The 22,303-nt window shown below is 42.5% G+C and overlaps 1 protein-coding gene across 7 annotated transcripts in view; it reads right to left on the bottom strand.

Moving 5' to 3' along the window:
- The window catches only part of ARHGEF28 (Rho guanine nucleotide exchange factor 28), a 232,915-nt gene that overhangs the window by 42,121 nt on the left and 168,491 nt on the right, over nucleotides 1-22,303 (bottom strand). For all 7 annotated transcript variants that reach the window (XM_019482597.2, XM_059725095.1, XM_059725094.1 and 4 more), the window contains 14 exons: nucleotides 20,970-21,093; nucleotides 19,755-19,887; nucleotides 19,321-19,376; nucleotides 17,625-17,676; nucleotides 16,878-17,025; nucleotides 16,678-16,793; nucleotides 12,211-12,351; nucleotides 9,003-9,253; nucleotides 8,244-8,366; nucleotides 6,950-7,067; nucleotides 3,381-3,635; nucleotides 2,750-2,826; nucleotides 1,627-1,805; nucleotides 378-466 (listed from right to left, as the gene is read on the bottom strand). In XM_019482597.2, the coding sequence (XP_019338142.2) occupies nucleotides 378-466; nucleotides 1,627-1,805; nucleotides 2,750-2,826; nucleotides 3,381-3,635; nucleotides 6,950-7,067; nucleotides 8,244-8,366; nucleotides 9,003-9,253; nucleotides 12,211-12,351; nucleotides 16,678-16,793; nucleotides 16,878-17,025; nucleotides 17,625-17,676; nucleotides 19,321-19,376; nucleotides 19,755-19,887; nucleotides 20,970-21,093 (1,862 nt within the window). The remainder of the gene's footprint in view (nucleotides 1-377; nucleotides 467-1,626; nucleotides 1,806-2,749; nucleotides 2,827-3,380; nucleotides 3,636-6,949; nucleotides 7,068-8,243; nucleotides 8,367-9,002; nucleotides 9,254-12,210; nucleotides 12,352-16,677; nucleotides 16,794-16,877; nucleotides 17,026-17,624; nucleotides 17,677-19,320; nucleotides 19,377-19,754; nucleotides 19,888-20,969; nucleotides 21,094-22,303) is intronic.

The following is a 22,303-nucleotide window of genomic DNA, read 5'->3' as shown; positions in this document are numbered from 1 at the left end:
CATCCTCCTGAAAGAATATGTCTACACCACACAATGCAGCACTGCATAGAAAGACAAGACCTAGCTCTAAATGAGCTAAGCTTGGTATTAGAAACAATCCAGTCATGCTAGTGTGGAACTTCATCCAGGTTAATTTACACGTCCATAATGCTTCTGGTGGCCGAACTAGTTATTTAGAGAAGGACTGGATACCTCTACACAGCACAGCATTTAGCACTGTAAATATTAAAAAATAAATACTTCTAACCTTCAATCACATATCAGAGCATTGCTTGCTTGACCACTGCTATAGCCTATCCAGTGACCAATTCAGCCATGCTAAACTCATCCACCATGGTGTCTGCTATTTTTCCCCAACAGTGGGAGAGGTTCCATACCTTGACATTTCTGAATTTTTGCCACTTTGGCCTCAGCTATCCGTCTGTCCTCATCAGGTTCACTACTTTTTCCTTCTTCCTCTGGGCAACTTTAACAAAACAAAAGTGAATAAAGTATATAAATTACACTGGGGGGGGGGGGGTGGAGAGAGAGAGAGAGAGAGAGAGAGAGAGAGAGAAATTCTGCAGCCATAATAAATAAAATGCAACATTGTCAAATTCTGCCATAACACAGGAACAAACCCGTCTACAGCCTCTTTTAATATTATTGGTTAGTTAGAAACTAGGTTGATGATTTCCACTTTACTGAATAGAAGGGCAGGAAAGGAAGACAACTGTGACAGAGGCAGCTGTGAAAATACTTTGCAAAGGAATCGAGCAAATACTCAGTCTAGCTTCAGTTCACCAAGAGTTTCAAAGTGCTCTGTGAGCCCTGCTAAAGACTGAGCTAATACCTACCTCTTACCTGGAGCCTATTCTGTGAGTCAACAGCATAAACCAACCCCTTTCCCTAAAGTGACATATGGCCTTTAGATCCTGTAAAGTTCAGTACTGTGTAGATACCCAAGTGTAGTTCCACACAGTCATGGCTATAACTGCATTGTACCATTGCACTGTACCACATAGATATATATTTAAGCAGCAAGCTAAAGGCTGTCCCCTTCACCAGCCTGCTACTCTGAAGATATTTTGGGGACCAGTTACCTTCCTAACTCCCTAATGACTAAATGGGAGGTAGCAGAGCAGCTGGCCCTCTCAAGGAAACTTGGGGGAAGATTTTCCCAAAGACTCAGTGTGTGTATGGAATAGTGTCAAGAAAGGCAGCCTGAGCTACCTAGCAAATAGGTCTCACTAGACAAGGGCAGGCAAATAGGTTCCTTAGGAAGCCATGAGAAACCGAACAGTTTGGCACAGTTTCCCTCTGAGGTTTGTGGGGGGTGGGGATTGTTATACAAGCCTTAAGCATAAATCAAAACTCAGTTTCACTACTGGCAGAGGCTACCAACTTCACCAAACAGTTGGCAGTGCATGGAATCTATACACAGAGGTTGGAAGCTGAGTGTTCACTTCAGATGGATCTGAGGCTGCTATGGTACTAGTGAGCTCAGCTCCAGAGTGATATTCTATTAGAATCAAAGCAAACAAAACAGTTTAATGAACACACTGCAAACCAGAACTGATCAGCTTAGCACAGCTCTTATGAGATGTCCTACACTGCATGCTTAAAAAAAAAAAAGTGTCCTTGTACCTTTCGACTGCATCTTGAATCTTCCTCATCCAATTATTACGTTCCTCTTTGGAATTTGTATGAATTTCATACATCTCAGGGCCTGCAGATGAAGCACAAATGAGAAACATTCCTCTTTCTTCATTGGCTACTTCTCTTACTATCAGCTTCTGAAGGGATATAACTGAAGGCTTCTGGTCCTATGTAATAAATAAATAAATATATAAATAAAAATCAAAGCATATTTTAGAATAAAATGATCTTATTACAAGAGACAGAAGTTTTAGAAGAACGCAAATTGTTAAGTTATTGAACCAATTCTACTCCTGGCATTTATGGGCACTCTAAGTGGGCTTTACCAATGGTATAGGGCTTATATTTTTTAATGATAAGAGAAACAAAGTTTCTAGGCCATATTCCTTCAGCTATTCCTATAATTATTAACATAGCCACTGAATATTGGAGCAGAAAGTGTTCTGTACCTGCTAAAAAGTACTGTTTAAGACTAAGCCTCAAAATTCACATATATGCTTTTGAAAATTGAATGTAATGTAAAGAGAATTTCCTATCTTTCAGGTATAATGTATGTACTATATTTGCAGTTACAATACATCTTGAGCTTTATTTTGCACAATTAAGCAGGGTGTCCAGACTGTAGAACAAGCTCCCTCCAGAGGTGGTGCAATCACCTACCCTGGAAATCTTCAAGAGGAGATTAGACAGTCACCTTGCTGGGGTCACCTGACTCCTAGTTATCTTTCCTGCTTGGTGCAGGGGGCTGGACGCGATGGTCTTCCAAGGTCCCTTCTGGCCTTACAATCTATGAATCTATGAATTTTTATAAAATTTACTTTTAATGAACAGCCTGCTTCTATTCAAGAGCTTCATAATCAGTGAAATACAACTTTAAAATATTTTCTACCTTTTTCTTTTCTGAGAAACCTCACTCTCCTTAAAACATGAACTTTGAATTTGGAAATCATACTAATATCATAAGCAAATGCATCTTCATTCTATAACAAGATTCCCAGTGCTGGAAAACAAAATCAACTGTGATACAATTGGGTAACCTAGACCTAACTTTTAAGAAAAGTGCAAAAAAAAATTTAATGTATACATTTAAAAAGGTTGTTCCTATACTTACAACAGCTGCAAGGATATATTTTTGATCTTTTTCTTGTAAGAACAGTAGCACATCAGTTAGAAGTAGTGCCAAGATATCTTTAGAAAAGAGAATAGTTTTAATGAAGGATATCGAAGTTTATTCCCATTTTTACTGTAAAAAAAAAGGTAAAACCTGAACAAATAATTCTTAGATACTGAACAGAAACAGAGTAGGGTTTTTTGTTACTTAATACTGTAAACAATGTACTAAAACAAATGGATACCACACAAGAAAATGGTACATGAAGATATTATAAATTTACAAGTCAATAGGACACAATAAGGAAATCAATTGCAGACCCTGGGAACAGAATGAAGGTGGAAAAGTAGGAAATGCAACCAAAAGCAGAGGCCTAGAACATCACACAACCACTTACAACATATCTGAATTTGTCCCCAAACCTAGCTGTACTGTATGTCACCTGTAAATCACAATACTTTCTGGAATTACTTTTCAGCAATTAGCCTTATTTCTTGTGCCTTGGTACCAGTACCTCACAAACTCACTTTCATCAAATAGTATAACAAGTTATTTTATCTTTTAAACCAAACAATTGCTATATACCGTTTGCAAATAAAGAGTTATGGGCTTCTTTGCAAGGATGTGGTACCTTTGAAACGTCCAGTAGCAGTTTTCCAGTACACCATGCCTTCATGCAAAAGGGTTCTTTCTTCCTTTATCAGGTCCTGCTTCCTGAACACATGGCCATTTTTCAGCTTGGTATAAGTTTTATTTTCAATTTTACTGAGAATCTCAATCCATTTTTGCTTTCTTTCATATTCACTGACTTTCAAGTCTACTGCTGCAATCACGTCTTTAATAAGACAAAGAGCTTTGCATAAGTCCTTATGTTCTTCTGTTCCTTCTGCATGAAATAAAGAATAGACAATACCTCAGTCATATACATATTTAAGACAAGAAATTTTTATTTTTCTAGCATGAGATGATTAACAATGTAATGCAATACAGTAAAAGCTGCGTTATTTGGCACCTTACAGGCCAGCATGCTCTTATTAATCGGCATGCTGGCTTGTAAGGTAAGAGCGACACTGGAAGTGCCCACCATGGTACTTCTGGTTTCGCCGAGCCCCCATGGACCTGGGCAAAGCAGCCTGCACTGCTGAGCCCCCATGACCCGGGGCACAGCAGCCTCCACTGGGCCCCCCTCCCCATCCCCCGGCACACTGACGCAGCGGGAGGGGAGGGAACACAGTGGCAGCACACCAGACATGGCAGGAGAGGCAGCAGCCCGAACAGGCCAAGACGCCTGTTCGGGCCTCTCAGGTAATCAGCATATTTGGTTATTCGGCAACCCCCACTCCCCATGGGTGCCGGATAACAAAGCTTACATTTTCTATGTTGTAAGTAAAATTTGACAATTACTTTACTATAAGAGTTCTGCTTTTTGTTGGGTTTGTGATCTGCCCATGAGAAAACTGCAATTATCTCAAATTTATTCATTGATCAAAATTACTTCAAATAGCCTTTCCAAATAACTCATGGTCTGTGCATTTCCAGTATTTTGATTGGATATGGCATATTTTTGTTTCTTAATTGGATGACAATCATTTGGAATACAGTATTCAACATGAAGAGCTGCATTTGCATATCAAAACATTCTCCAGTACTTATTTCTTCTCAATTTTAACAAACGTGACCAGTTTCCTGGATCATTAGGATCAGTTCTATATGGTAAACTTACTCCTCCTAGTCGCAGCACCCTCAAACATGTTGCATTGCTCTGGCCAGGCTACCTCCTAAGCTGGAAGCAATGTACACAAATTCACAAGGTGCTTCTGGCAGCCACTTAGCCCTGCTGAGTGCCTATTAGCCTGCCTGGAGCACATACAGCAGGAGTTGTCAACCCGGGGTATGTGTACCCCCAAGGGTATTTGAGAAGGCCCTAGGGGGTACATGCGGGCAGGCAGGGACGAAGCACTGCCATGCACCATCCTGTGGTGCCGTGCAGGCACTGCCCACCCAACCGGATGTGTGGGGCAGGGGAAGCTCGCACGTGGTGGCTACTGCCATTCTTTTGGCTGCGTGCCACCCCCGCTCTGCATCCGGCCACACGCCACCCCCCTCCCCCACATCCAGCCATGTACCCCACCACCTCTCCCCTGTTCCACGTCCGGCCACCACCGCTGATCCAAAAAGGTTGGAAACCCTTGCCATACAGAGATACTACTTCCAATTTAGGAACAGCAAAGTATGCATGAAGGTGCTATTGCCCTGTTACTGTGGGAGGCTACAGTGCCAGCAGGCTTGGCGAGGGCCCTTTAAAAGCAGGGGTTTTGTGGCCTGGGGAAAAGGCAGCTGCAAAGGCTTCCTGGGTAAAGCCCCAGCTGGCAAGCAGCAAAAGGGGAAAGGAAAGGTCCCTGCAACAGCTAGCAACTGCCCTGGAGAGTGGTTGAATGCTGAGAGGATTGCAGTCAAAGGGCAGGCAGCTGGCAGGGCTGAGACTAATGAGCAACTTCTGTGCTAAAACCAGACAATAGGTCAGTCTGACCGGAAGGGGAGGGGCTCAGGGGAATAAATAGGCTTGCCTTCAAACTAGAGGGGCATTCTAGCCCTGGGTGGGGAGGAGGCAAGACTCTCAGGCAGACCACAGTAGTGCCCAGAAGCAATAAGGGGGGCCCTGGTGGATAAGGACTGAGAAGGACTTTTTGTTTTTTTCTTTTTCCTTTTACCCTGCCACAGGACTGAGAGGGGATAAAGGATTTCAGTTCAGATCGGGTTCAAATAGTCTGCAAGTGCCCAGAGGAGCAGTATTTTAGCTTGAAGCAGTTGCTTGCAGTTTTGTTTCTTTTTTATTGGAGGACCAGAGTTGCCTGTGAAGGGAGGAAGCAGCTGCACTGCAGGTGCCATAAAGTACCCTGTGCAATTAACCCCTTGTTGACCGGGGGGGTTATACACAGAGAGAGGGGGAGATTTAACCCCAGAGCTCCAACCATGGAGCTCAATTCCCAGCTGTGCCACTGCTACTGAGAAGCCAAGGCTGGACTAAGTGGGCCTAGGGCTGAAAGTAGAAATTAGAACCAGTAGGGTTGGATCAAAAGGGGCAGGGCCTGGACAAATATAGAAAGGGTGGAGCCAAGCAACCCTAGGGAAACCCCATTCTAAGGCTCAGGATACCTCCTAAACAACTAGTTGTTCCATCACGGCGTGGAAAACAAGATACAAGGCGGTGGTTTGGAAGAGCTGAAGTGGAGACAGGCTAGCTGGCCACTGGGAGTTATGACCTCTCAGCAGGGCTAGTCCTGCCACGCCAGAGAAGGTAAGACTACTGTATTGTTTCTAGACAGGATAAAATAGTCCAACAAGGTACAGAAGCAAATTAATTTTAAAAACTGAATGGCTACTAAGGGAAAACATTCTGTATGGTTTGACCAGAGCTAAACTATAAGACACTCCCTTGAATTCATTTACACTGCTTTCCAGCTTTGGTACCAAAATAGTTCCATATTTTATAATCAAGATTTTTAAATTTTTTTTAAGCAAAAATTCTTAGACCTTTTATACTCATCAGCCATGATCTGAATTTTTCCCCAATGTCAAACTGGTGAAGACCATAGTGTGTTTTGCCTTACTCTGCAGTGCAGGCCAGCCATGGTCCTTTTCTAAAGATCATCTGAGCAAGTATTCATCCAAAAAACTTCCTGCCATTACAATGGCAGAGCACTGGCAGCACGCTGCTTTTACTCATGGCACATTGTAATGGGGGTGGTGGGGTGTCCCACAGGCTGCTTGTGGCTGCAGTGCATTAGAGGGATTGAAGTGGATGTTCTTATGGATCCTTTGGACAAATGACTGCCTATGAACATAGAGGACATAACTCAAAGGCCCAGGAAGCCCCTTCTAGCCCTACGTTCCTATGACCTCTAAACCTTTTAAAGTTTGTCAATCCTTAACAAGAACACATGTCAGATATGCTGTTTCAGTGACATTCATTCCTGCAGAGGTCAAGTGGTGCCTTTGGGCTGGCTCTTTGCATAATCATATGCATAGCTTTGGTAAGAAGTTGAAGCCATTATACCAAAGATGTACTGAGGTTTCAGTTTGGGTTTCTTTAAGCAAGCAAGAAAGCAACTCTGTAGATATATATAAATCCTGTTACATCCTATTACATACACACACACTTACATATATATATAAAACAAGATTTAGGCTATCACTCACCTCTTGAATACTGCAGTATCCTTTCTACAAGAACTGGATACTTAGTGATGCGTTGAGTGACAAGCAGAATGCATTCTGGGATTCCTCGACGTCGGGCCAATAGATTGCTATTTCTCAGCTTTAAAAATGCATATAAATATTAGTGGTAACATACATTAACAATGGCAATTCACTTATGATCAGTGAATGCAATTTGAGTTAAAATGTGTGGGAATCAACGGAAATGGAACAAAACAAAACATTGAATTAGTTGCTCTGTCCACAGTCAATTACTGATATCTTCCTAAATCTCTCCACAACTGAGTCTGTTCCTAGTTTGTACGAAAGCCAACATTTATATTTGGGAGCCTTGCCTCATTTGATATATAATCTTTTGTTTCATGCACAATTCTTTTCTTTGCACTCAGAGATGGTCTCGTTGGGTGTCTAAAAGACATAAGTGATGAAGAGTCTAATAGCCAGAACATATGTATATTATAGACTGATGTCTCAACCTTTTTCTCAATGAAAGAGAAATGGAATTTACCAACTGACTTGTAAAGAAGGACTCAGTGTTTTGTCTTAACCACTGTAATACGTCTGAACAGTAGCAACCTGATTTTGAATCCAATTTCCCACCCTTGCAGATTATTTAGTGAAAGAATTATTTGAACATAATAGAACAGGGAAGCTCAACATCTTTTCTCTGGTGGACCAGATGAACAGTGCTCCATCTTTCTGTGGGCTAGATCCTGCCCATGGTCCGCACTGGGCCTACTGTGGTGGCCACCATACAGCCATGTGGAGGGGGGCACAGGGCAGCCCAGCCACAACCTGACCCCGGGGGGGGGGGGGGGGGGGGGAAGGGTTGTGGCCCAGCCCCAATCCAGCCCCCTGGGGTAAAGAGAGTGTGGCTTGTCCCCATGGGGAGAGAAGTGTGGCTTGGCCCACAAACCCTGCCCCAAATGGGGTGGGGGATAGCCCAGCCCTGATCCAGATAGGGGAGGGGCTGTGGCCCAGCTGTGCAGTGCTCGAGGTCTAAGGAATTTGGCAGGGGAAGGGTAACTGCATTAATGGCCATTGTTCCCTCTGCCAAATTTCCCATCCCATGAGGAACCACATGGGCCAGATGCAATGGCTCTGTGGGCCACATTTGGCTTACAGGCTGGAGGCTGAGCATCCCTATAATAGAAAACTGGTTCTTAAAAGCAGGTCCTATGAAGCATAAACCAGAATTACTAGTTTATATATATAATTTTTTTTTTTTTTTTTTGGACTACTGAGTTAGCCAAGTAATGATCTTATAAGCACTTACTTTAATAAAATTCTGGAACTTCTTGTTTTGTTGCAACTCCTTGAAAAGATTAACAGCTTCTTTCTGATGACTACAAAATTCTCCATATATTTTCTTCATTTTATTTGCATTTTCCTCTGAAAACTGATAAAAAACAATACTTAAATTGTGCTGAGCAAGATTTCTAATTTTAAAGGGTATGCATAAGGATTCATACATGCTACATATTTATGAATAGTATGCATTTTAAAGTAATTTACTTTTTTATATTGGTAGCTTAACTTTCTGATTTCCATTGAGCAATGGAAACAGGTTACTTGTTTTTAAGAACATTACAACAGAAGTTGAAACAGCATCCCAGGTATTGTTAACCTTGGCAATACCTCAGCACTGTACTAAAAGACCCAGTTCAAGAGATAAGGAGGCAGGATATTGTCTATACCCATCCAGTTCATTCACCCATAAACATTTCTGCATAGGTGTCTAAAAAGCATGTCAAGTAGCACAGCAGATTTAGTGATGGGAGCAGCAATTCATTACACATTGCACCAAGACCATCATTGCTCACAGAAGTTATCAGTTGGTAACAATTTTTTCTTACTTTAATTCTCCCCTGATTCTGAAGCAGTAACTTAAGATGACCATCTTTGTACCCAGTTAATCAGTCCTTTAAGATATCCAGTCATCTCCCTGACCCATACAAGTTTAAAATTCAACAAATCCCTCTTTTATCACTTGTGAATAAATAGACTGATGTTGTATTTTGGCAAATCTCTTTACCTGCTCCACAAGGAGGTCTCCAATTCTGTTGATGATAAAATTTCTTTCATTCTCCTCTTCACATGATTCCTGTCTTCTTTCCTTCATTCTGCAGAAGAATTGCCTGTGAATCTCTAGCAGTTCATCTAAACAGGGGAATATTTTGTCCACTGTGCTGTGGTCTAGTTGTAATTCTTCCTTCATTCCTTTCCTGAATATTTCAGACATAATGAACAGGGTATGGATGTGATGCACTTCTGTTTGCATCAGCTCTGTAGTGTAAAGACAGACAATGCAGTGTAATAATAACTAGACATTTTCCTCACAGTTTACATGCTTTACATACATTTATAGTCAGATATATGGGCATGCATGTTGTCTTCCATGATAAGCCCTAAACCTAACAAACATTAACACACACTAAAATATAACTCTTTAAAATCCCTCTACACCTCTTGCAAATTAGCAAAATGTTCCATAATAGCACTTAGTTCCATAATTTCCTAAGATGACACAGGATAAAATTTACAGCAGAAGCTCTCCTTAATTTCCAGATCATTACATTTTTTTTAGATCTTTCCCCATAATCCCAAGAAGGTTCCAGGATGACATTTCTTGTTGTTTTCAATATTCCTTCTTTTCAAGGCTTTGTACCACAATGACTACAGGATTCCCTCACTTTATGCTGTACGTGCATTCCTGGAAAACAGTGCATAACTCAAATTCACATAAAGGGAACCCGCTTTAAATGTAACAAATAGGAATACATTCCAAAACCTCAACTGTACTGACCCCAGACCCATTTCTACCACTTTTACAAGACCATTTTGGTACTCACCAACAGCAGCCAGTACACACAAGCACAGGGTGTTGGTGAATGTTACCATTATGGGGATGGCAACTACAGAAACGTGCGTCACAGACAATGAGCGAGGACCACAGATCCACACAGGAGACTATTTTGGTGCGCATCACTCCCACTATGCACTGCACAAAGCAGCTGACTGCGGGCTTCCACTACAATGATTGCATAAGAGTGAATTTACCTCACATATAATGAATTTTTGGTATAAAAAGGTTTATCGCATAAGAGCAAATTCGCACATACAGAACCTGCATAAAGAAAGGGAAACCTGTATCTTTCCAGCAGCACTGGACAAGGCACCTTTCTTAGGTACTTGATACCACTTATGAATGGTATAAAATGATGGCATCATCTTGAAAGATGATGCCTCACATCTCCTTAATCTCATTCATTCTGCATTGGAGAATTTTGTCTGTGGGCACCTTTCTACCTTGCCGAAAAGATACACAACCAGGCCCCAAGCCTAAAAAGGCCTTGACAACGCAGGTCTTCAAGCCAATCCAGCAGAACTGGATGCAAGTGCATTTCATTCTAATGATAGTAAGGAGCCTCACAGTCCACCTCCCTGATTCCTACAATGTTCCATGGAAGGCACTTTGTTTTTCAGGTGTTAACCAGGTGGCCATAATCTGAGTTATGTATTTACCACGTTGTTAGACATGAGAATGAATCAGAATCTGTTAATATTTTTAGCACGGAGCAAGATGAAAAAAGTGGAAACTTTTGCATTTTCCTTTGAGGTTGTTTATCTGTCTGTAGGAAACCAGTGACTTCTGTCAAAGTCAGAATTTCCTGTAATGCAACTGATCTCTATCCATATAACCTCCTCAAAGCAAGTATCTGGGCACTAGCACAGTGTGGGATGGAATCACAGCCACCGAGAGCTTTTCAAGGGTCCTTCCCAAGCCCAGAAAATTGGCTTTGTTGCAAAAATTTTCTTCCTTGGTTCAGCTTAGGGATCAGGACATCTTTCTAACACGAGTGCCAGATCCTACACTAGCACAAAGTAGGGGGGAAAAGGATAAGTGTAGGAGGGCTAACTATCATGCTGCAGTAAAAAATGTATTAACAAAATGGTTACCACGCTACTATGATTGCGGTCAAGGAGACTTGCATAGGATTTTATGTGCTCCCCAACCATATCCACCCTACTTTCTCTGCTTCTGTAATATAAGGCAGGGAAAGTCTTTGCATGTCCTACAAGAATACATGCAAAAAAAGCCATTTTAACATGGGAACAGTAACTCTGGCTACAAGAAGATCTTTTACACTATACAGTCTAAACTTCTGTTGGCCTGTAAGTCAACATGACAAACTGATGAAGGCATAGCAATCCAATTCTAAATTCACTTTTTTCTGAATTAATGCACTAAAAATGCTTGAATGCTCATTTGTTCACAGGGGCCACGTGGACATTTGGTTGCCCGGGGACAACAAAGAGCAGGACACCTTGTGCCACTGCTACTTTTCCCCGGGGAACACATGTGCTACATGCCCTCTAGCACATGGCTGATTACCCTGGGTGGGGTTGGGGAGGCTGGGGCCAGCACTGGGAGGGCCCTAGCAGCCTTACCTGGGGCTCTAGGGGGCTCCTGGGGTGCAGCAGCGGCAATCCTGCCACTTGGATCCTGGCTGGCAGTTGGAGTGTGGCTTCAGCCACCCAGGCACCAGTTTTGAGAGGCATGTGTTATCCACATGTACGCCACTCTGCTTTTTTTTTTTTGCGCAGCTTTTTTGAGTCCTGGATATCCAGGGGTCAGAAAACCCCAACTGCACTGCTCCCTTGCAGTGTGGAGAAAAGCTGAATGTGTGATACATAGCAGTGCAGACATGTCTGCAGTGCCACAAAGCTCACAGCTGCATTTGTTTGCACATGGCCAGAGAGTGAACAAGATCAAAATTATGGTCACATTGACTTGAGGAATAAACCTAGAAAGTTCAGAGGGTTAGAAGACTTACTATGTGTCAGCTGTTCTGCAGTAAGAATCCCTCTGTCTTGCTTACCATTGGCAAGGACAAAGTTAATGTAGGGAAACTTAACTCTGTACTTTCCCTGTTACCAGGGTAACAGCAGGCAGTTGATATGGGGTAAACCCCAGTCCCACAAGTGCACTTTTTTTATTTGTCCATTCTGTGAAATTCACTTTCAAATCCAAACAAATCTTTGCAAGCAGCTTTTTCCAACAGTCTTAGCTCTAGAGATCATCTCTATTTGTGGCAAAGTATCCTTTTTAAAATGTTCTTCATTACCCATCTTAACCTTTAAGCATTAGACATTTTATTCTGATCAAATGACATGCACATCTTTCCATAAAGTTTGTGCCAAACTATTTTCTGCCTCATGAGAATCTCTGAAATACTGACCAAAAATTACATCCTGTCTTTTGATAACATTCTTCTCTTGCTTGCTACAAAATGCTGGATCCACAACAAGACTCCAAGATTCGGCCTCAAACTCCTGTGTATCTGTGCTTAGGTCAGTCCACAGCATGGCATCCACATCATCTATGATGAAATATAAGCCGCATAAGAACTGGCAAATCTAATTGCAAGGGAAACTCTTGGTATGCATGAATGTTAATTCATAAATATTTGTATCGTTTAATTGAGATTCATTAAAAATTCTAATCAATACTGAGAATAAATCAAATTCTAAGTACTGAAACCTGAAAAATTGAAACTTGTCAATAATGTCAGCATCACTATCCTTTATATTTAACTGTAAATGGAACAAAAAAGCAGGATACAGTGATTGTTGATACTTTTTCAGATTTGAATCCTTTTTATTTACCTTAGTTTAAAATATCACCTCATAAGCTTAAAGATAAAAGCCAAATTTTGCAAAAGGGCCTTCTGATTCTGGGTGCCCAACTTAGGTTATTTTCATAATTTCACTAAAGGCCTACCATCACTGACACTGATATCCCTACCCATTTTTTCTGAAACAGCTGGTATCTGTTGACTTTCCAGGCTTGAATGCAGTAGGGGTGTGCGAAGCGGGCCTTATTCGATTTGGATTTGATCTGAATTTGGGGACAGTGACTCGATTCGTTGATTTGGATCACTGTCCCCAATTCGATTCAGCCAAAACCAAATTTGAAGATTCAATGCCGATTCGGAGAATCAGGGATTCAGACAAACACAGCTTTAAATGTTTTTTCTACATGTCTCGAGGTTCCAGGCATGGCTCATTAACATCAGCAATGCTGGGGCTCAGTGATTGGCTGCAGGGGGACCCCAGGTGCCCCCCCCAGACCCAGGAGGCACCAGTCGCCGACCCAGGCAGCCACGGAGGAGCCCCCCAGCGGACCCAGAAGTGGACTGGAAGTGCTTCTGGTCCACTTCAGGTCTACTACTGAAGGGTTTTGGGGACCCCCCACCCCCATGCTGCTGTGGGATGCTCCATCTGCCACAGCATCTCAGCATTGACAAGCCGCCTGGTACCTAGAGGTATGCAGACAAAACATTTCATAGATTCACAGATGTTAGGGTCGGAAGGGACCTCAATAGATCATCAAGTCCGACCCCCTGCATAAGCAGGAAAGAGTGCTGGGTCTAGATGACCCCAGCTAGATACTCGTCTAACCTCCTCTTGAAGACCCCCAGGGTAGGGGAGAGCACCACCTCCCTTGGGAGCCCGTTCCAGACCTTGGCCACTCGAACTGTGAAGAAGTTCTTCCTAATGTCCAGTCTAAATCTGCTCTCTGCTAGCTTGTGGCCATTGTTTCTTGTAAAAGAAATTTAAAGCTTTTAAAACAAAAAAGCGGTCGCAAAGCTTCCTCTCGTGCGTGGATGACCTCTACCTGACTCAAGAAGTCTATGGGCCAACGAGAGGCAAAGCGCTGCTTAACCTGGTACTGGCTACTGGGGATGACTTAGTCGGCGACCTAGTGATCGATGGGAAGCTGGGTGACAGCGACCACGAGCTGATCACCTTCACCATCCGCCAAAAAGCTGGCAAGTCAGTCAGCAACACGGAAGTCCTTGACTTTAGGAAAGCCGACTTTGACAAGCTCAGGAGGCTTGTCAGTGAGGCCCTAAAGGACCATGACCACAGAGAAAGGGGAGTTCAAGAAGAGTGGTTGCTCCTCAAGGGAGCGATCCTCAATGCACAAACTAAGTCTATTCCATCTTGGAGGAAAGGCAGCAAGAGGGCACAGAAGCCCCCCTGGCTCTCCAGGGACCTAGCAGACCTCCTGAGACTAAAAAGAAAGGCCTACAAAGGATGGAGGATGGGAGTCTCCTCCAAGGAGGATTATTCTGCACTGGTCCGGTCCTGCGGGGAGCAAACCAGGAAAGCCAAGGCTGCAACTCAACTCCAACTAGCTTTGAGCATCAAGGACAATAAAAAGTCCTTTTTCAGATATGTGGGGAGCCGGAGGAAAAGCAGGGGCAACGTTGGACCCCTGCTGAACCAGATGGGGCAACTGACAACTGACGCCCAGGACAAAGCCAACCTATTAAATAGGTACTTTGCGTCGGTCGTTCATCAGTCCCATGGGACGACCATGCCCGCTATGGGACAGGGAAGTCCTGGTGAGGGTGATCCCCTGCCCTCCATTAACGCTGACTTCGTGAAGAAACATCTTGAGAAGCTGGATACATTCAAGTCAGCCAGCCCTGACAATCTTCACCCCAGGGTACTCAAGGAGCTGGCGAGCGTCATAGCCCAGCCTCTAGCACGGATCTTTGAAAACTCTTGGCGCTCTGGTGTAGTGCCCGAAGACTGGAAGAAGGCCAATGTGGTGCCTATCTTCAAGAAAGGGAGGGAAGTGGATCCGGCTAACTGTAGGCCCATTAGCCTGACTTCTATCCCGGGGAAGATCTTGGAAAAGTTTATTAAAGAGGCCATCCTTAATGGACTGGCCGACGCCAACATCTTAAGGGATAGCCAGCATGGGCTTGTTGCGGGTAGGTCTTGCTTGACCAATCTCATTTCCTTCTACAACCAGGTGACCTATCACCTGGACAAGGGAGAAGAGATTGATGTCATATACCTTGACTTCAAAAAAGCCTTTGACCTGGTTTCCCATGATCACCTCTTAGAGGAACTGGCCAATTGTCACCTTGGGTCCTCCACGATCCACTGGCTGGAAAACTGGCTCCGGGGTCGGACCCAGAGGGTAGTAATTGATGGAAGTCACTCATCATGGTGTCCTGTGACCAGTGGGGTCCCCCCAAGGCTCTGTCCTTGGACCCATACTGTTCAACATCTTCATTAATGATGTGGACACTGGAGCCAGAAGCGGACTGGCCAAGTTCGCTGATGACACCAAACTTTGGGGAAAAGCATCCACACCAGAAGACAGGCGGGTGATCCAGGCTAACCTGGACAGGCTCAGCAAGTGGGCGGACGAGAATCTGATAGTGTTCAATGCCGATAAATGCAAGGTTCTCCACCTTGGGAAGAAAAACCCGCAGCATCCTTATAGGCTCGGCAGTGCTATGTTGGCTAGCACTATGCAAGAAAGAGACTTGGGGGTCATCATTGACCACTAGATGAACATGAGACTGCAGTGTGATGCTGCGGCTAGTAAAGCAACCAAAACGCTGGCTTGCATCCATAGATGCTTCTCAAGCAAATCCCGGGACGTCACTCTCCCCTTGTACTCGGCCTTAGTGAGGCCGCAGCTGGAGTGCTGCATCCAGTTTTGGGCTCCACAATTTAAAAAGGATGTGGAGAAGCTTGAGAAAGTCCAGAGAAGAGCCACGCACATGATCAGAGGTCAGGGAAGCAGACCCTACAATGACAGGCTGAGAGCCCTGGGGCTCTTTAGCCTGGAAAAGCGCAGGCTCAGGGGTGATCTGATGGCCACCTATAAGTTTATCAGGGTGACCACCAGTATCTGGAGGAACATTTGTTCACCAGAGCACCCCAAGGGATGACGACTAGGTCAAATGGTCATAAACTACTACAAGACCGTTTCAGGCTGGACATAAGGAAGAATTTCTTTATTGTCTGAGCCCCCAAGGTCTGGAACAGCCTGCCACCGGAGGTGGTTCAAGCGCCTACACTGAACACCTTCAAGAACAAACTGGATGCTTATCTTGCTGGGATCCTATGAACCCAGCTGACTTCCTGCCCTTTGGGCAGGGGGCTGGACTCGATGATCTTCCAAGGTCCCTTCCAGCCCTGATGTCTATGAAATCTATGAAAGCTGTGTCTATGTCCAAATCACTGAATCTTTCTGAATCTCTCTGAATCGATTCAAGGGGTTCCAATTCGATTCAGAGAGATTAAAGGCTCTCCTGATTCAATTCGGAGATTCGTCCGCCAAATCGGGCCGAATCTCCACCAGATCAAATGAGGGACCAAAGCTTCACACAGCCCTAGAATGCAGGTTCAACAGAGGACTGACGGTCAGTTGGAGGTTAGTTTTTTGTTATTGGGGAAAACAAGTAATGCAAGATTCTGGGGGTTTTTTAATGTGTGCAACTATATATACATCAGTAACACCTATTTCAAAAATGCAGGTAGAAAACATGCAGGGGTTTAGGTTGTAGCCATGTTGATCTAAGGACATAGGCAGACAAGGCTCCTTGGGTAGAAAACATGCTACTTTGGGGGGAATAAGTTACTTTTATAATGCAGTTTTGTGTAGAGACAACAATATTGAGAGCCTAGTAGAATTAAGAAATTTCTGGTCAAATTTTAAGTCAGAGATACCTCAAAGTGTCACTTTTATACCTGCACACAATCAAAGTTAATATATAAATATCTTCTTTTAACTGAAGGAGTAGCATTCTTAAAGCTATTAATAAATTACTCCATTTCACACTTTCCAGTAGACATTATAACATATGGACTTCTCAATATGCTCAATCATTAACCTTCAATTACAAAAGACTCCATTGATGGAAGGGTTCCTATAGCTTGTAACATCTCCTCAGATTGTGACCTGGACCTCCAGGTATCAGCATCTTGCTCTGAAGATGGCAAAGATCTTCTGCAAGGAAAAAAAAGCATTTATTAGCAGCAACATAACCAAAAATAATCTAGTTAACATACTGTGCTGGTCACTGCCCTCTACCTTTCAAAGCTGGTACTTGGAACACTTTTGGATAAAGAATGAGATTGCTGCAAGACTTCTTTCTTTGTGGCACACAGTCCAATGGGCAGTGAAGAAGATGGATGAATTGAGGACAGCACAGGCTGCGGGATGTCTCTGAATGATGGATCTATGAGGTAAAACATTTGCAAAAAATCTTGACAAACAAAATATGATGTTATTGATTGCATGGCTATAATGTGAAATACTGAAAGATGCTGAAAGAACTAGTTCATACCATGCCATTGGGATTACACTCTAGTGGCACAAGTTAAAACAAGAGTCAAAGAGAAGCTAATGGCTCTTAAATCCATGCCTTCCATGTGAAGAAAATCTCAAACCATGCATACACTCTTAAACCATACAACTACACCTCTACTTACAAAGATACTAGTGCATATTGGGAGAGGTATTTTCAAAAGCATATTCAATGTTGGCCTGCTTCCGCTGAATTTAAAGGTAAGACTGCCATTCATTTCAGGGAAAGAAACGAGTCTAAAGATACATGTTTGTGCAAATCCCATTTAATATACATCTCTACACACACACACACACCTATACACAAGCAAGTCCACTTGTTTTCTCATATGCTGTGGTCACTGGGAGAAAAATACATACATATACAAACTGTAAAGAAAGCTTGCCCTACTATTTTCTGTTATTCACGCTAGGCACTAACTTTAAAAATTAGAGATTTACCCTTATTATCTTGCTTACTACAATACTTACTTGTTACAACTGTTTGCGGTCTGTTCTTAACAAGGTATCTCTCTTGGACTTTCTAGTAAAGAAGAATTGTATCTTATTAAACGCAATAACAGTTGTTAATAGTCAGTCATGAACCTACTTTTATATAATCATCTAGAAAAGTTCCCAGGCAAGCTGCATTATGTTCCTAAATTTCTGTTAATGATGAACAAATCTAAATAAAGAGATAATGAATTGAATACTTTTAAGGCATATTATAAGATTAGACTGTTTTTTTTCTTTTACAAATGACCGTGCCATTAGGGAATTATTCACTTAAAATCTGCATAGGATTTGTGATTTTCACAGCTAAAATTTAATAATTTTAAGAAAATGATCATGTATTTGCAGGTACAGTAAAATCTCTGCTATCCAGTATTTAACCAACCAGAATACTCCACTAAATGGAGTTTCTGGCCAGCTGACCAAATGTGTTGGGGGGGGGGGGGGAGGAGCTTGCATGTGGCAGCTACCACTGCCACACACCACCCTGTGCTGCTGCCGCTCCACATGCAGCTGCCATCACATCCCCACCCCCCTTCCCCTCCCCCGGTTCCACTGGCCAGACGTGGGGTTGGGGGAAGCTTGCATGCAGCAGCAGCCACCGCTACCTCCCCCTCACCCCCAACTCCGTTTTATCTGAAAACCCTGCCGGGTTATTTCAGGTAACCAAAGATTTTATGTAACTGACAATTCTGCTACCTCAGGGATGCTGGATAACAAAGATTTTCATTTTACTGCATAATTTTCATATTTCAAGGGACCTAGGATAGGACATTGACTGCAGAATTCAGTCAGAAGCACAATCCACTTCCTTGTGCTGCACAGTACAAGACTCATGCACATAGACAAGCAAGAAGTAGTAGTTTCTTTCTCCTCTTCCTCATTCTGGGTTGGGTATATTGTCTCTTCCTGGTAAATATTCACCAGTCCCAGTAGTTACGCTACTTGTTTGAGCCAACTCTTCTATTATTTCAATTTACATTTTAAATCTACTTTTAGAAACTTACAAAGTGCATATTGCTATAGAGAACACACAAATATGCCTTTAGAAGTGCTGCTTAGGACCTTTTCCTGTGAAAGTTTTGGCACTGTGACAGCAACTCCCACATAGTCATCCTGGCACAAACACTTAATAGTCAGTGAACAGTAACAGTTCAGTAAGAGGCCTTCATCAGTGTAGCCTGTCCCAGGACAAATCACTTTTTTTACTCCATAAGAAGAGAAGCCTTTAGATGTAAATTTCTGCATATATTTCCTTCATTTTAATAGCTGCAGCATACTGGCTTTCCTACTTGAGAAGACTAGACTATGCTGCTCTTCTGCTCCACTTGGTGATTTTGCTTACTTTCTGAACATTGGAATGATATAGTTCAAGGAAAATCTATAGCTCCTCAAGGATTTTCCTTTAAACATGCTTTAAAAATGCAAATGCCATTTACCTTGCAAGAGGCCAAAAATCAAAGAGACTGACGACAGCCATTTCCACTCTTTTTCTAAAAATTTCAGGTACACTGTTTGTGTTTGCCGTCATGGCAGACATTTGACATTTCTTTAACCCTGCCTGTGTATTTTGCATATCACTTGTGTCATTTTTTGCCCTCTCAATTGCATTCTGTGCCATCTTGGAGAAAGAATATCAAAAGAGACATAAGACAAGTTATGTACAGAAACTTACTTTGGCGCATACAGTAGCAGAATCCTTGCAGTTTTTATGCACAACCACATTGCAATCTGAAAGAAAAGACAGATCTCAAAACCCAACAGTGCCCAGGGACCTGGAAACTGCAGAGAACTTTATTCCAAGGCTTCATTATTTTTCTTCTTTCAGACTAAGTTAATGAGTAACCATAAACACTGCCTTAATCTTTCACCCCATGGTTGATGGAAAGCAGCTTTCTCCTAAATTGTTTAGGAATTAGTAAGAATCTAGTTAGCAAAGATACAAGCGATCATTGTCTTTGTTTACTCTCCCTGAGGCCTGTGGATCCTGGTCCAATAAGTAAAGAAGCAAGAATTTTCAAACCCAGGCTCCCTTGAAATGGAACCTTAAGCAAGGATCCTGAAACAGATTATAACAAGTTTTACCTCTACATAAAAGTTCCTACTTACTTGAGCACTGCAATGACTCCTTCCCTAAGACGGCCTTGTCGCATACTGTACAAGGGATGACCCCTGGGAAGTTTCCATTTACAAAATGATGTCTGTTCAGTTTCTCTTTGTCTTTGGCATCCTTATTTTTTGTCTTCATACCCAGTTACGCAGGCAAGAGAAGACAAGTTAGACTAGCTGAGTACACAATATATACAATTATAATATCAAAACACTATTTGAAGAGAAAATTATCTAAAAAGATTTTATCTCCTCTCCAGTAACAATTGGGACCTATTATTTCTAAAAAACATGTCTGACACCAGGAACCATCAAATGATTCTCATCATCACCATCAACTAAGGACAACTAGAAAATATTGTTAAATATGCAGCAAATGAACATGCACATAAGAACTTCCTGGACATAAACTGGGCATCTGCACTTACAGACTGATACCTGTGCTTGTATTTACCTTGTTTGCATATAAAAATGCATGCAAGAGCAATTAAAGATTTTTTTAAATCACTTGACCATAGATGATTAAAGGGACAGTGGTAGGTTAAAAATCATAGTTTTAAAAATAAATTATTTACTTGTTTACAAGTTACAAATACCACCGTATGCCTACACTGTGCAAAACTGAAATGGGTGAGCACTCATGCATACAAGTTTTGTAACAAGATTAATGTATGACACTGCTTGTTGCTCACTAAAATAAATAAAGGCTGCCTAAACTAGCCTTTAGATCAGGGCTGTCCAACTTCTAAGTGGCCAGGAGCTACACACTGCATGGGTAATATCAGTGGGAACCAAGCCACCACAAACCACTGGCTCTCTAGGTGGCACATGGCATGGACACCCCCTTCTTGCTGCACTGCACGCATGGGTGCCCTGCCCCCACCCTCAGTTCCCCAGCAATGGGATTCCCTGGCACTGCAGGCTGCACCACACTGTACTGTGCCACCCCCTGGGGTGCAGCAGGAAGTTGAGTCTGAAGGAGGAGGAAGAAGCCTGGAGCCCCAACTGCTGCTGCAACTGGAACTGTAGAGGGAATGGTAGCCAGGTGGGAACCCTGGGCCCACAAATTAACCTGTTGTAGGACACCTGCAGCCCATGGACCACCAGTGAGACAGCTTTACTTTAGATAATTAAAAGGGAACCACCAAAGAATCCAATTTACTTCCCACAATGTGTTGTGTGTTTATTTAGTACTCTTTTTAGGCCCCAAGTTACCTTGCACTTATTCCTTGTACTCGTCATCCTGTTCATCAGGAAGCTGAAAGTACGACTCACTTTATATTTTTCAGACTCTGATTTTGTAGGCATAATATACTTATCCCATTCTTCCTCCTGCATCCTGAAATACAAAGCAGCAATGCAGCTCATTATAATGGACATATTCTCTTAAAACAGAGGATCATTATTATGATAGGCTGTTTCTCCTAGCATTTGCCATTGCAGGATGCATTCAGGTTAAGAGGTGAAATCATGCCTTTGTCCACAAAAGGGCCATTACTTTCATGTACACTAATGTACACTGGTCTGTAAGTTTGTTATAACCATACCGTTATCAAACCTCTCAGTATTTTTGTGCAAAATATTTGGGCGGTTTTCCCCATTCGTGCAGTACAGCTACAGTCTGACACTGACTCCTTTTTTTGTTACCATGCCTGAACGCAGTCAGCAGTGAGTGAAGTTTGTGATTGTTATGAAGGGTCTTTTATTTCATTTCCAATTTCATAGGGCTTTAATCCGGCAAGAATTTAAGCACTTGTTTAGAGTCCTTATTTATTCAGCAACAACTTAAGTATCTGCTTAATTTTTTTAATTTTAAAATTAGCACACATGTAAAGACCCTGCTGAAGGGCTAGCTGGCCGAGTCAGAGCCAGAGAGAGCTGCAGATTCCCTCCTTTTCTCTCTAGGTGGCATTGTAACATAAGCTTCTCCCAGTCACGCTGAAGGCTGCAATGCCACTGTGTAGCCTGGGCTGCAGGAACAGAAGAAGAACATGCCAAGGCAGTGGGCCTTAAAGGAAGTCGCACAAGATTAGAGAGAAGGTGGGACTTGACTTACTGGAAATTACATCGAATGGGATGTTTCCTGGTACTCAACCGGATGTTTGCAGATTATGGCTTTTTTTTTTTTTTTTTTTTTTACTTAATGAATTCTATTTAAAGAAAATTTAAACTAAAGTTATTGAAAGGGAATGTTAAATTTTCAAAGCAAAACACTCAAAACTCAAGAGAGGTACCAGATAAAATTGCCTGTATAAATTCTGCCTCCGATGCCTATACTTTATAATGTAGTCTTTTTTGACACCTGACACTTTTTTCTGTAATTCTGTAAGGATCATGCTGGAAGCCTTTACTCTTTCACTGTGCTCCTTGTGTATACATGGCTCACATTGTGCCCATCAGTCCGGCCTATAAAAACAACATAAAGCAACAGTAGACTCTATACCAGTGGTTTTCAACCTTTTTTAGGCTGAAGGCAGCCATCACTAGGCTTAAAGTAGAGCTGGGTAAAATACCAGCTCTTAGTTTTCACTCATTTTTGACACCAGAAA

This window comes from Alligator mississippiensis, chromosome 3, assembly GCF_030867095.1.
Source record: "Alligator mississippiensis isolate rAllMis1 chromosome 3, rAllMis1, whole genome shotgun sequence".
Lineage (NCBI taxonomy): Eukaryota > Metazoa > Chordata > Crocodylia > Alligatoridae > Alligator > Alligator mississippiensis.
The sequence above is the reverse complement of the archived record's forward strand: the minus strand, read 5'-3'. Positions and strand labels throughout refer to the sequence as shown.